The 15,797-nt window shown below is 42.9% G+C and overlaps 1 protein-coding gene across 1 annotated transcript; it reads right to left on the bottom strand.

The window, feature by feature from the left end:
- Positions 1-2,779: 2,779 nt before the first annotated feature.
- On the bottom strand, positions 2,780-14,501 carry SFT2D2 (SFT2 domain containing 2). The gene is made up of 8 exons (XM_064143223.1): positions 14,042-14,501; positions 13,213-13,299; positions 12,473-12,558; positions 11,371-11,452; positions 8,740-8,775; positions 8,571-8,629; positions 7,824-7,853; positions 2,780-7,174 (listed from the first exon to the last, which is right to left on the bottom strand). The coding sequence occupies exons 1-8, from the start codon at positions 14,102-14,104 to the stop codon at positions 7,135-7,137; spliced, it is 483 nt and encodes a 160-aa protein (XP_063999293.1). The 5' UTR covers positions 14,105-14,501; the 3' UTR covers positions 2,780-7,134.
- Between the last annotated feature and the right edge of the window lie 1,296 nt (positions 14,502-15,797).

The following is a 15,797-nucleotide window of genomic DNA, read 5'->3' as shown; positions in this document are numbered from 1 at the left end:
ATTGGCAGCTTAGATATACTAATCTCTAATTAGTCAGCTTAGTTCAGAACAATGACAAAATGGAGGATTTTGTTCCCTTTAAGTCTCTCCAGCTCTTCATATCTGAGCAGTTATAAGCCTGTACCTCCACTCACACTGTAATCAAAACTGAGCTCAATTGCAAAGTTTCAAGTAAGAGAAGGAAATAAGCATCCACCTCAAACTTTGGACTTCTTGCATCCATGAAACACCCTCTCTTGCAAATCAGACATTGTAGAAGGAGAAGGGAAAGAGGCAGACATGATGAGTATAGCAGCCTTACAACTTTTGTCACAGAAGTTGGATGTGGTCCTGATGGCTCTGCCCCTGATGCTGTAGAACAACTGAGAAACCCTTTCAGAGTATTTCTAAGGAGCAAAGTCACCCATGGAATATGCTTTCCCAAGAGGGCCACTGATCATTCATTGTTTACAGAATTCAAATGAAGACTGGATTTTATTCATATTTTGTTAAGCACTCAGATATTATGACCTCAGCATGAGAGCAACGTGGCAAAGTTCAACAGATAGGTGTTATGCAGGAGTTTCAACTAGGCAAGCAAAATAGCTCTGAGCTACTAAACATGGAAAGGATTAACTACCCTTTTTAAACTTTGATTCATAGCTGACTTCATATCAAGTAAATAAGCCAAGCTCTCCTGACAGTCCTTTGGAAGCTCTAACCCTTAAATAAAAGATAAAATGCAAACCTCTAGGCTTCTATGTTGCAGGAAGATAGGTGGCTGCTTTGGAGTTTCCTGTAGGACAGAAATTTCAGTCTAGTCAGCTTTGAGACAGAGCTTGTTTAGAAGAATAAAACAAGTAACAAAAAATTGTTATAACAGACTCTCACAGCACAAAAATCTCACCCTTTAAAAAAAAGTACCTGCTTTGGTTTGTTCTGCCAGTCAGAAGAAAGTTTAATTCATAGTACATAGAATCGACCAGGTTGGAAGAGACCTCCAAGATCATCTAATCCAACCTAGCACCCAGCCCTATCCAGTCAACTAGACCATGGCACTAAGTGCCTCAGCCAGGCTTTGCTTGAACACCTCCAGGACGGTGACTCCACCACCTCCCTGGGCAGCCCATTCCAATGCCAATCACTCTCTCTAGGAAGAACTTCTTCCTAACATCCAGCCTAGACCTCCCCTGGCACAACTTGAAACTGTACAGCCCTGTTACACTGCCAACGAATATTAAAACCACAGCCAAGTGTTTGGATGCATGTTAGGCACAAACTCAAGGGGATGTGCTTTCTCAAAGTTCTGAAAGTAAAAAATCCCAAACTTATTGCCTTTAACTACTTTTAACATGCATTCATTAAGCCAGCAGCGTCCTCAGGTGGCCAAGAAGGCCAAAAGCATTCTGGCATGGATCAAGAATAGCATGGTCACCAGGAGTTAGGGAAGTGGTTGAGCACTGTATTCAGCTTTAGGCCCCTCACACCAAGAAGCACATTAAGGCACTAAATTGTATCCAGAGACAGGTACCAAAGCTGGTGAAGGGTCCAGAGAACAAATCTTTAGAGGGGCAGCTGAGGGAATTGGGGTTGTTTACTCTGGAGAAGAAGAGGCTGCAAGATCTCATTGCTATCTACAACTACCTGTAAAGAGGTTGGAATGAGGTGGGGGTTGGTCTCTTCTCCCTGTTATCAGGTGATAGAAAAGAGGAAATGGCCTGAAATTGCATCAGAGGAGGTTTAAAATGGGTTTTAAGAAAAAAAAATCCTTGCAAGGGTAGTCAGGCACTGGAACAGGCTGCCCAGGGAGGTCATGGGGTAACTGTTCCTGATGATGTTCAAGAAATGCATGGAGATTGCATTTCAGGATGTGGTTAATAGACATGATGGTCTTAGGTTGACAGTTGGATTCTGTGATCAAAACAATTCTATGATTCTCTAAATCACTGTCTTTTTATTTACACTACACATTGATGTACACTCCATTTATTCCATAAGGAGTCAGACTCAGGATGCTGCTGACTTTGATATTTGATGAAAGAACAGCACTATGAATTATTTGCTCTGTAGCTTGGTCTAAGCCAGTAGCTCACTGGCACATCTAAATGGACTCCTAAGGTAAGTAAGTAGTAAAAAATATCATCCCCACCCTAACAACTCTAGTTTTACCAGCAGCTGTCTAGGCACATGAGGACAGGCTACAAGAATTGGGGCTTTTCAGTCTGGAGAAGCAAAGGCTTTGAGGAGAAAGTGTAGTGGCCTTCCAGTATCTGAAGGGGGCCTACAAGAAAGCTGGGGAGGGACTATTTACAAGGTCTTGCAACGACAGGATGAAGAGGAATGGGATTAAACTGGCAGAGGGGAGATTTAAACTAGATGTTAGGAAGGAGTTCTTTACAGTGAGGGTGGTGGAACACTCGAACAGGTTGCCCAGGGAGGTTGTAGATAGTCCCTCCTTGGAGCTGTTCAAGGCCAGGTTGGATGAGGCCTTGAGTGACCTCATCTAGTGGGAGGTGTTCCTGCCTATGGCAGGGGGCTAGAACTAGATGATCTTAGAGGTCCCCTCCAAACTAAACCATTCTAGGATTCTATGTAGCTATGGCAAAAAGAATCTGGCAGAGCTGGATATATTGCGAGTGAAGCAGCTGCACAACAGTGGTGACACAAACTTCTCTCAGCAGTAACTGCTGTGTGCACAGCAAAAGAAGGGAGCACAGAAACAAACCAAGAAACCAACATGCAGCAATTACATCATCTGGAGAATCAGCATTATTAAAGATCATATTAACCATAACAGTAATTCACTTAATGCAATGATAATTTTATTGAAGGAAAAACACTCCCAGCATTTATGAATAAAGACTTTGCTTCATTACAGACAAAATATTACGGTAGGAAAAAAGATGTTTACCAAAGTAGAAATCAAGCAGTTTAAACACATAGAAAAGGCACAAGAGCAAACAGAACCAGTAAAGAATTTCCAAGAGTTTGGGTTTTATTTTACAAAACAATTCCAGAGCTGTTAAAAAAAAATGTTAGCACATTACAGTGAGGCACATGGTTTTAAGAAAAATAGACCATTTCTGTGCTCTGTCCTCCACGGTCAGCATTTGATATGGCTGTAAACATCAGTATTTAAGGCTTAAACATCCTCCTCCTCAGTTCTGAGAGTGTAAAACAGCAACGATGATCTTACTTTCAACAACATGATTAAGTACCAAAACTAAGCAATAACCATTTGTTGCCAGAAACTCTTTCAATCTCTTAGCACACAGGAGAATGAGATGAGATTCAAGAGCCCACACTGCTCCAGAAGGCAGCTCTAGAAGGACAGGATTTTCAGATTGCATGTCAGCAACGTGCTGCTACAAGCCTTCAAATGCACTGTGCACCAGCTGTGATACACTCACAGGTTACAACCAATTCACACCTCTCATTCTGCACCCAGATGGAAGTCACACATAGCAGAGTCTCTCCCTTTCCCCAGACTTGCATAGTAAAGTACTCACACATGAAGCCTAAGACTTTTTGTTTTTTAAAGAAACAGAATACCCATGATTTCTCAAATTTCAACTTGATGCCTGAATTTGTTCCTTGTTTTTTTTTTGTAGTAGCTCACGAACAATCTTATTACTGTAAATACTAAACAAGATGAAATTGCTGTAGAACCATCTCAGATAGTACCAGTACTCACAATGAAATTCATCACATTAACCACGGCAAAACTTCTGAAGTAATGGAGGGGGGAAATCCACATTTTAATGTATACAATCATTGTTCTCTGGAAACAGCTGGCTATCAGACTCCCCAATTCCATTTCTACCATATCCAGAAAGTTGGCTAATCCCAGATATGCACATTTCACATTAGAGCTGTATGCTAAGGCTGCTTGGTTAAGGTTATGTTATCAATGTACTGGAAAATGTAAAACAAGTGGCTAGGCAACTTGACCAATATCAAAAGTAGTCAAAAACCGTCTTGAAGAACATCAAATTCTACAGGGATGGCCATCCACTATCATTCAAGATTCTTAAGGAAAGTCAGCCTTAAGTGCTGTAGACAACTCAGCAAGGAAGGAGCTTTGTTATTTATAACACAAATGTTTGCAGTAGAGTGAATATAAACATTCCTGCCTTCAAGGACATTCAAAGAGAAAGCTAGAGAAGGCTTCAGAAATGCCACCTGCATAGCAGATAACCAAAGATGATGGTATCAAAATTTAACACAAAGTTGTTTTAATGGTAAAAAGGTATAACCTAATTCATATTGAAACTGGTCAAGAAGGAATATTCATACAGTAGTTTAATTTCTGATGATGTAAAAACTTATAAAGTAAAAAGCAGAAAAATCTTTTGCTGCCAAACTTGGCAATAACCTGAACACAAATACTTAGAAATGAGCAAGAATCTGAAGAGTTTTGTTCTGATAGAGTAACTTCAAATCAAAACTGCTTGTAGAGGAAGCAACAAACCCTGAGTATGCTTCCTGTATTGGCAAGAATATGGCAAGTCTCTTCTACTGCCTGACCTCCACAGAAAGAGAAAACACCAAAAGGCACTCTAGTGATCCTTATATTTTTGCCATCTCTCCTTGGGTTCCCTTTCTTTAAAGTTACAGTTGCTTAGCCTCCTGTGCTGTCAGACATTTGTTCTGCTTTCTTACTGGAAAAAAAGGCTGTGGAGCTGAATTACAGCATCAGTTCAAGTTTACCTGATATGTATGGGTTGCTTCCTAAATTTCCTACCTGTAAGTGGTCGTGCTCACAAGAGTCAACTAAAAGGGTCCAGCTAGTGAATATGCAACTTGAAAAGTTGGTATGCAGCATATCCAATTCCAGTGTTCTTCTAGAGGAACTGCTAGAGAGTCAGGGTGCCAGAATCCTGCACAATTGAATCAGGGAGTAAGCAAAAGGCTTTTACTTCTCCTAATGTGAAGTATTCAAGGAAAGAACCCCAAAAGTCAAATTTCATTATGTTGACTACTAATAAGCCTGGAACAATGGTCAGAGTTAACATAACTTTCCTGGACAGTAGAAGGAGAAACATGCTGTACTAGCAGCATTGTCCAGGGACAGCCAGAAAATACTGGAACGTAAAAGGCATCAGGGTTGCACTTCAGCTGCCCTTATACAAGGGAATTCTGTAAACATTATGAAAGACCTAGTAAGAGACTAATATGGATCCTTTGACAGATGTAAATTAGATTATGAACCTACTCCCTGATAAGATACACATCAGTTTAGATACTTGCCTTAGATCAGTCAGGGAAGAGAGGTATCAGTATTGTTTAATTCACACTCTCCCTTTGGCATTCAACTAATTCTTCCTTCAACAAAAGTAATGCTCAACCTAATTATTTCAACACTAACCTCCAAATCCTGAGCAGTGGGGAGCACTAAGACATAGCACTCAAACATCATCTTGTGTAACTGATTCGTCCCAGTAACAGTGGCATTTTCCATTCAACTGCCTTTGTAACAGTAACTCTACACAGCTGGAACGCAGAGAGAGCCTGGTAAAAGTGGCTTTTCACACTACCCTCAAAGGAGAGTATTTTTGAAGAGGATCCTACCAGCAAGATGGTACTGTGCTTTATAAATTATTAGAAGGACACTTAGGCTTAAGATTTTTGAATTAACTCAATTTCTAATAACCTTCTGGAAGCCACAGAATTATTTGGCTTTATTATTGCCAAACAGATCTAGGCTTTCCCTACATTACAATATTTGTAGTACAAGTTGGGTATATGCCTGCCATACAAACACAATGCTGTTAAATGACTAAACTCTTGGTAGAGGGAGGAAGAGAGGCTTCAGCTCTAAGTCCACTGGATAATAGACACTGACTCCAGCAAGACAGTTTGGCAATGGGAAAGGTGAAAATTAAACAGTATCCTGCACAGCAGAAGCAGGAATCTGTGCTCAGCTATTAAACAATGACCACTGCAATGTTGTGGGAGTAAATGATTATACATAGCCCAGAAGAGACTGTAGAGTGGCCTTGGAATTTGGAAACTGACTGCTCAGCATTTGTTCGAAGCTAGCAACTAGATTGCTACATGCTTTCTTTGCTAAAGAAGACAAGAGAACGCTTACTTTCTCCTTAAAGCTGATGAAGTTCACTAGCTCAAGAACTTCAAGAGAAATTAGTGATCCCACTTACAAAAAAAAAAAAAAAGAAAAGAAAAGAAAAAAAAAGGAGGTTTAATTTATTTACAAGTTCAGAAGAAAGTCTTCTCCCTGGCCCAGACTGCTTAAACAATAGCCTGCTTTCAGCTTATCAACACTTTGTCCCTCGAGTAAGAACATAAATAAATTCTCTCTGCTTACTTATGCCCTCAGCTTCACACTGCTCCTATGCTACAGCTAGGGGAGAAAAGAGGCACCTTGCTTCATGTGAACACTTCCACTTTCCTACCATGTATGTACTGCCACTAGGCAAAGACTTATTCAAGTTCCCGGCAACTGAATGATTGTGTTAACCTTATTTTGTCAAGTGCTTTTCCCAGAGGAGCAGGTTTTTGCAGATGAAAATGTCTCTTTTGCTTATTTTAAAAGAAACACCATCAATCTAAACTGAAAACTATAAACTTCAATAAAGATGTAAACATTTCACACTTAACTCCAAAACAGGGGTTTTTCATTTAACTCTTTTAGAAGGAAAAGAAAGAATATAAACATTCCCTTATCTAAGGCAAACAGTGCAAAGATTAAGTAACATAAGGCTATTTTAAAGACACCAACAAGTTGTCAGGAAGAAATCAGCCAGCAACTGACTTCTTTTTCCAGAAAAAGAAATCCTGGCATGGTCCCATCAGTCGAGGTCTCCGTTTTACAGATTTCTTGTATTGCTTTGTAACTTTTGCAAAACCAAACAAACAGGTGATTTTACACAAGAATTATCCTAACGGATGCTGGATCCCTGTCTACTTAATTCTTCAGACAGACTGAACTTCATTTCATCACAAGCACCCTTTCCTACAGACACCATTGCTTACGCAACCGAGCAATTGCATACACTGGATTTAACACAAGGGGCTTCTAGCAACAAGCTGAAAGGCACGTGTTTAAGACAGAATCAGGAGAACACATACACAGTGATCATTACACAGTTCTACTGAACTTCCAGGAACTTTGTGAAGCATACAGTATTCCTGTTAGGTCAGACAAACAGAAACACATTTCTTCACAGCATCCCTAGAGGCAGGAGAAAGAAAAAAAGAAAACAAAATGAGTCACCTCGGTCATGCTGCTTGATGAGACTCATTCCATGTTGCTGTCAGACTGACAATGAGGACTTTCAAGATCAGATGTATATTAATACATGTGCTGCCACAATTTGCACAGCTAGATGAATGTATTAGAGTCAAGTGGTCTTCTCAATGCCCACCTGGCCTAAGCGCAATGGACATGATCCCTCTAAGCCTGTTCTGAGGTGAGGAACTGAAGGAGGATGGGAGTGATGGAGCAAGATAGGCAACTGTGCGTGCTCAAACACAGAGCAGTGCTCATGGGGGAGAACAGGAAAAAAAGTACACAGGAGAACACTCTTGTCAAGTAGCATTTGGGGTCAATACTTAGGCATTCCAAAAGGAAATCTTGAGGAGTCTAGTGTGTGGTCAGCATGCATACCTATTTTTATAGGAAGCCCCCTCTGTTACAACTGTCTTCTCCCACCAGAGAAGACACTTAGCTTCATTTTCAGGTTGAACTGCATGTATTTCCTCCCCCTAAACACCAGCATGGAAAAACTTCTAAAGCCATACATTACAACACTTCTAGAAACTAATCTTCTCTATCCTTAAACTTCAAGATGCCAAAAAAGTGAAGGAATAAGGAAGCTTACCTTGCATATGGTATAAAGGAAATGCTGTACCTGAGAAAAAAAGATTTTAAAAAGTTATTCCTCACGTCTGATTTTATTAGACTCACAAACAAGTAGAGCCTCTTTGATGCTTTCAATGGGTAACTGTAACATAAACAACCAAAATGAAGCTCTGAGTTTGTGATCAACAGGAATCAGTACCCTCACAAATAATTTTAGCCCAGTCAGGCTGTGAAGCACATTGGTAAAATCAGGAAGCGTATTGTGGAAGCATTTTAAGTGATCCTCCTGCTTGAACCCAATATTCTTCAAGCAGGTTAAGTTTTGGGTAGATGTCTGCATCAGTTTCTGTACTACTCTGACATGACACACAGCCTATGTTAACTGAAAGAACAATTTCATTGGCATTTATGGGTCGTTTAACAAGACATACTCAGAAGAGCGTGAATGAGGTAATACCAAATAGGAAGCAGTAAATACAGGGGAAAAAAAGTAGGTTTTACTTCAGGTTCATAGAATTAAGCATGTTCAAAGGAATTTCCTCCAGAAATAGAGTGCTGAGTTCCATCTCCAAAGCTTCTGAGATGGTGTGAAAGATCAAGAATCGGAAGTCAGGTCCTCAGTGATGCACTGCTTTGCATCTTGTGGAACCATAAAGTAAAATACTTTGCTTCCCTCTAACTCAGGCAAAGTCAAAATCCACTCACAACTCAGCTATTGACATTAGATACAATAGCTGCTTGACTGTGTGGGGAAGAAATTACTTACCATGCCAAGGCAAAAAACTGCATGATGCAGAAAAGGAGGGCAAGTCCTTGCTTATGCCACTGAAGGAGGAAAGGGGAGGGAGGGGAAACACAGCAGGTGAGACAACAGTGTAAGAATCTTATTTTTAAAACATACTCGAGCTACATACACATATAGAACTCATACTCACCCAGAAAGCTGAACACAGTGTTAGTATGAGACACAGCTAGAAGAAAACAATTTCTATTAAACATAGAAACAACTCCAGTTTTTACAGATATTGCAACATCAAAGTGGGTTCCCTCACAGAGACAGAAACAGATTACATAATGTCATAGTTTCACCCTATTCAGTGTAACAGTTCCCTCCTTTTTCAAATTGCTCTTGCTATTACATTACTGACATGCATTAAAGTAATGAGCCTGCTATCTCCAGAAAATCACGGATCATTAAGGTTGGAAAAGACCTCTAAGATGACGAAGTCCAACCTTCTACCCAAAACCTCCATATCCTGAAGTTCCACGTCTACTTACCTTTTGAACACCTCCAGGGATGGTGAGTCCACTGACTCCCAGGGCAGCTTGTTCCATTGTCCCACCACTCTTTTAGTAAATTCATATCCAATCTAAACCTCCTCTGATGCAGCTTCAGGCCATTACCTCTTGTGCTATCTTTAGTTATTTGGGAGAAGAGGCCAACACTGATCCTTTCAGGAAGTTGTAGAGAGCAGTAAGATTTCTAAGCCTCCTCTTCTTCAGGCTAAACAATCCCAGCTCTTTCTGCATCTCCTCATAAGACATGCTCTTCAAACTCCTCATCAGCTTCACTGCCCTTCTCTGTACCCACTTCAGTACCTCTTTCTTATACTGCAAATCAAATTGATTTTATGGCTGCAAAAACATCAAGAGGAAGAGGTTCCTACAGTTCTTCTGCAACGTCAGCAGGCTCCAACTTCATTCCACACACTTCCTGGTGTCACAAGTTGGCACCACACTCCATTGTTGTGTGTAGGTAAGCCTTTTCCATTACAACTCTAGTTTTCCTGCATCTCTACATGCCACACTTACTGTTGACTCTCAAGGTTACTGTGGGACTGATGTTGTGTCGCTACTTAACTCTTACCAACTAAAGCTACAATATACTTTCAAGCACTTTCAGTTATCACTTACTAGCTCTCACGTTTAATAGCAAGTCCAGCACAGTCATCCAAACAGGGACTTCTTTCAGAGTCACACAGAGTTAGTCTTGAGGGACAGTCAGCCATTCTGGATCACTTTTTCTGTTTTAACTTCAGTTTTAACAGAAGCTTCCTTTTAGCGCAAGTTTTCATTTTCACTTTAAGACGCAGCAGCTCATTTAGCCAGGGCAGATGCTGACATTTATTCTTCCTCCATCAACATCTACCAGCCTCTTTACACACAGATACCATGTGCTACTACAGATTAGATGATGCATTTTTCTGCTTGAGTGAAAGAGTTCTGCATACTCAAGACAGTAACACGTGGATTGCCAAAGAAACAATACACTTGCCTCAACCATGATTATTAGCTATAGTTCTTTCATTAGTTTTAAAGGTGGTAATTTGTATATTGGCATCAACACCACATCATACATTTAATAACTGAGTTCATTCCAGTGAACAACATTTCAAACACTCTCCTGACTCCAGGCATCCTAAGTACATACAAAACAAACACACCACGCAGTAGGCTTCCTGCCTGCTGTTGATCTGGAATCATACACAGTCAATTTCTCAAGCTCCATAAGTTGCCTGCAGCCTCTGTGGATGTTTAAAGAGGAAGAACTGATGCCAACTGAATGCTCTGAAGACGTTCCCACTGAAATGAGGGCAGTTTCATACACGTTAGGTTTTTTTACTGTACGGGTGACAGAGCACTGGAACAGGCTGCCCAGAGACGTTGTGGAGTTACCTTCTCCAGAGAGCATCAAAACCTGCCTGGACATGGTCCTATGTGACCTGCCCTAAGTAGTCTGCTTTGCATGGTGGGTGGACTCAATGGTCTCAGGAGGCCTCTTCCAACCCCTACCATTCTATGATTCTGTTAAATCACCTTCCAAATTTTAAATTATCCAAGAGAAAAGGGGAAAGTAAGAGACACATGCACTTTAAAAAGCATCAGCAATTGTCACACATACACCCTCAGTAGACAGTTGGCCACAATTCCCATCTTCTGAAGATAAAAATAATTCCAAGGGCTGACTGCAGCTGAACACTGCATTTGCAGTTTCATTGTCACACAAGTCTCAAAACCTGAAACAATCAGCTACCTGAGAGGATTTCTGTATTTTTAATGCAAGATGACCAAGGCATAGGGATTTCTCTGTCGTCAGGAAATGATGATTTTATCAAGGTAGAAATACCTACAGAGCTCTTTAAAGCAAGTCAGACAGAATAAAAAAATACAGAATTATGCAAAATAAGATACCAAACAAGTTCTATAGCACAACCTTTTAAAGACTAGTTTCCCATCTTTCTTCTTTTACTCAAGATGAATGTTTGATGTTGTGACCTCAACACACCAAAAAGGCAGGCACGTGCACGGTTCACACAGGCTAACCACAGACCTTTAGTGCTCATTCAGTGTAACAACCTGGCTTCAGCTCAATCTCTCATAATGAGAAGGTGGTATTCTGGTGCTACATATACTTTTCCACAATAGCAGATGTGCAAGATAGTTGATGGAATAAAACCAACACACACAAACCAAGGAGCAACCCACCAGCATATATGAAAGGACTTAATAAAACTGAAATAGTTTACAGGTCAGCATAAGTTAAAACAGATTCCTTTGATACTTACTAGCATAACAGTGGTAGCAATTAAACGTGTGGGCTCAAACATCCTCTTCAGTTGTTTCATTGGTCCCATTAGAAAAAGAGTGCTGTGAAAAACAAAACAAAATTAATACAGCAGTAGAAAGGCAGAAGAGAAACTAGGCAAGATTCTTACTTAAGAAGAGTTCTTTTATTAAACTGTCTGCTGTACATAGCGTTTTGGTAATCATTGCTGCCTAACAAAAGAAATAGGATATACAATAAGACAAAATCCATCTCTGCTTTTTTTTAAGGTATTTATTTGATTATTTTATTCATGTTTGATCAGTAATAATTAACCTAAGCAGAGCAGAACTATCTAGCTATCTGCATACGACAAGGTCTGCTCCAATTAGATCACTCTTGACAGATGCTTTCTCAACCTGCTCTGCAGTAACACCAGGGCTCTGCACGGATTGCAAGGGTAATCCAGCTCAATTCCTCTACATAAAGGAATAGTTTCAGACTCTGATAGCTTACCAGATATGCAGCCCTCATGTAAAGCCCTAGTGATTGATACTGCACAAATTATACAGGGTGAAAGATTTATATAAGCTCACAGTTCTGCCTTATCAGTATACTGCCACATGAATATATTATGCCAATTTAACTTTTAGTGCTTTCTACCACCTTGTTGAGTTTCCTCAATCACAGAAGGCTGAGTTTGTCACAAAGTCAGCAAGGTTATGCCTCAGGAACCTAAAGGGCCAGGAAGGCTTATTTAACAGACAGACTGTCCCAAATATATTCACCAAAACATACATCAGCAAATGTTGAATGGCAAAGAATTATTGTTTTTATCTTGAGGGGGAAAAAGTACCAGCAAAAGCAAAGCAACTCTGCTCAAATCATGAGTTTGATTCTTCTTTACTGATGACTTACTTTTACCTCAATTGCACTGCTAATAACGATAATCAGATAAGCATTTTCTTTACCATTTCAAGGCACTGCTGGGGAAATGCTGCACTTTAAAATTCAGCAACACAAGAATGGTCTTTGTCAGCAAATCTTGACACACAAATGCAGCAACTATCATTCTGCTTGAGCTTCTCATCTTTATTATTGAACTCATAGATAAATATTTTTACCTCCCAATCGATGCAATATTCCCCAGGGTATAGAACACCGCGAAGAGTGTCAGCCCTTTCCTTGGTACCCACAGCAGACAGCTACCCTAAAAAGGAACATTTACCAAGAAGAAAGGAAAATTATAAATTAATATTGGTTTTAAATTGCAAAAGAAGTATATCCAAAAAGCGTCACAACACAAAAGAAGCCTTAGGAAAACCCTGAAACGCAAACTGCAGAATCAGACATATACAAAAGTTAATTGCATTCTCATTAAGACTTGGTGCACTAGACCTAGCTGGAATTGAGTGAGATGTCTCCCCAGAGACTCAAATAAATAAATACAAAAACACAGAATTGCCTGTTTGGAAAAGACCTTTAGATCATGGGGTCCAACCATAACCTAACATCTCCCTGTACACAACACTTGGACCACGTCTCTAAGCTCCTCATCCAAACACCTCCAGGGATAATGTCTCCACCACCTCCCTGTGCAGCCTGTTCCAGTGCCCAATGACTCTTTTAATGAAGAATTTTTTCCTAATACCCAAGGAAAATCTCCACTGGTTCAACTTGAGACCATTTATTCTTGTTTATCGGTTGTTACCTGGGAGGAGAGGCCAGTCCCCACCTCACTACAATCTCCTTTCAGGTAGTTGTAGAGAGTGGCAAGAGCACACAGCAAAGACACAACTATTTGGGCTCCTGAAACTCAAGTATCAGGGAGATCTGGCAAAAAAAAAGGGGGGGGGGGGCTTACCAAGACAGAGAACAAGCATCCTATTGCAAAACATGCAATGAAGCCTTTCAATCTGGTGCCCCAACTTAACGAAGTTGCTTCAATAACCTAGAAACGAGGGAAAAAATAAAGAGTGCAAGTTACTAGGTACCGATACAACCTCGGTAAACTTCCTCCGAGATGTTGAACTGTGCCGTCCTAGCTCAAAGGGAGCCTCGGCTTCTAAGCTCCCCCTCGGTCGCCCATGGGAAGGAAGCGCAGCCCTGTCGGGAGTGAGCCGGGCAGTGCCCGAGGACGGAGCGCTGCCGCCCGCCCACACCGGCGCCGGGAACGTTTTCCCTTTCGATATTCCACCGGCTCCCCAAGCATCTGGCCGAGAAGGGCGGCTATCTGTGCAGCCGGCTTGGTTCTCTGCCTACAACAAGTACGGGCAGGGGTAGATTCCTGTTTCCCCGCCTTATTTCAGAACTCTCTACTACGAGTCTGCATGTATCCAGCCGGCTCACTTGGGAGACGGAGTCATCCCCTCGCACAAAGCCCAGCAGCCAGAGCCCCGTTCCCAGGCAGCGCAACCCCTACTCCCGGAGCGAAACACAAGCATTCCTGGGTGCAAAACGGAAGGTTCAGAGACCGGCTCCGCCCTGACGGAGCCAGAGGCTCAACACCGGGCGGAGGCGGCACAGGCCGGTCCCGCCGACAACGGACCTTCGCCGCGGGACGGCCCCGGCTCTCCCTCCCTGCGTGCCTGACTCCCGCCGCCCGGGCCCCGGCGCGCAGCTCCCCTCACACACACACACACACACAGACACCCGCCCGACGGGCAGGCAGGTGCCGGAGAGCGGAGCGTTACCTCGGACAGGCCGCTTGGCTCCTCCGTGTCCTGGCCACTCAGCACCCGCTTGAGCTTGTCCATGCCTGCCTCGGCCGCAGCAGCCCTGCCCCACGCACAGCCGGACCGTCTTCCCCCTCCTCAGGCGCTCCCAGCTCCACCAAGCGCCGCGCCGCCGTAGACACCTGCTCTAGCCCGGTAAGGGAAGGGCGGCGGCGCAGAGGCTGCCGGGGGATGTAGTTCGCCGGGCTGGCCAAGCCCGCACCCGGCCGTGAGGGGCAGGCGCCTCCGGGTCTCTGCGAGCGGCGAAGGACCGGAGAGTCCTCCTCCACTTGCTGAGGCGGTGCCCCGCCGTCACGGGGGTCGGCCGAGAAGCACCGAGGGTCCGCAAATGGTGTCAGCTGGTACTGTGCGCCCTTCCCGGACACTTCAGCCCTCCTGTGACAGCTCTGCAGGGGCGGGTGCACTAACCTCAGCCTGCGAACCTTCCTGGTCAGGGAGATGAAGAGCGAGCAGCCTAGCACCGAATCCCAGGTTCATGTGGCAGACACACTATCTTCGCAGCAATTTATGCGTTTGATCTGGGTCGCTTATAAAGACAGCAGATGCTCCACTCTCCCTAGGAGTCAGGCGTTCCTTACTCTTCTAAACTGGCTCAATGCTTCCAAGACTTAATGTCATGGAAAAGAATCATAGAATGCATTGTGTTGGAAGGGACCCTCAGAGGTTATCCTGTCCAACTGCCCAGCAATGAGGAGGGACATCGAATCAAGAGAATTGTCAGAGTTGGATGGGACTGCAATGATCACCTAGTACCAACCTTCCTGCCATAAGGAGGAACACCTCACGGTAAATCAGGTTGCTTAGAGCCTCATCCAGCGTGGCCTTAAAAACTTCTAGGGATGGAACTTCCACCACCTCCCTGGGCAACCTGTTCCAGTATCTCACCATCCTTATAGTGAAGAACTTTTTCCTAACATCCAGTCTGAATCTACCCTCCTCTAGTTTGGATCCATTCCTAGTCCTATCACTACCTGACACCTTAAAATGTCCCTCAACAACTTTCTTGTAGGCACCCTTCAGATACTGGAAGGCCACAATAAGGTCTCCTTGGACTTTTCTCCAGACTGAACCCCAAATCTCTCAGCCTGTTCTCATAGGAGAGCCACTCCAGCTCTCCAATCATCCTCGTGGCCCTTCCCTGGACCACTGAGGTCTCACAAGTGGTGTAGAGGTGGAAGAATCACCTCCTTTGACCTGCTGGACACACTTATCTTGATGCAGCCCAGGATATGGCTGCCTTTCTGGGCTGCAAGTGTGCACTGGCAGCTCATACCGAGCTTAACATCTACCAGCACCCAAGTCCTTTTCTTCAGGGCTGCTCTCAAGCCAGTCACTGCCCAGCCTCTATCAGTGCCTGGGATTGCTCCAAGCCAGATGCAGGACCTGTACTTGGTTGTCAAACCTCATGAGATTGACGTCTAACTAGATCAGGTTGCTCAGGTCTCCGTCAAGTTTGACCTTTAATGCCTGCAGGAATGGAGCCTCCACCTCCTCTGCAGGAACCATGTTCCAGTATTTCACTACTCTCGTTATGAAGACTTCCTCATAATGTCCAGCCTAAATCTATGCTGCTCTAGTTTAAAACTATTGCCTGAGATAATAGAGTCCATGTCCACCATGAGTCTTACTTCTTGTATCCCAACTCCTCCCTCTACTTTCAAATCAGTTACTTGACAATAGTGAAGCTAACAGACATAGTAATAGATACTTCATT

Source organism: Pogoniulus pusillus, chromosome 5 (assembly GCF_015220805.1).
Source record: "Pogoniulus pusillus isolate bPogPus1 chromosome 5, bPogPus1.pri, whole genome shotgun sequence".
Taxonomy (NCBI): Eukaryota; Metazoa; Chordata; class Aves; order Piciformes; family Lybiidae; genus Pogoniulus; species Pogoniulus pusillus.
This window is presented reverse-complemented; position numbering and strand designations above follow the sequence as displayed.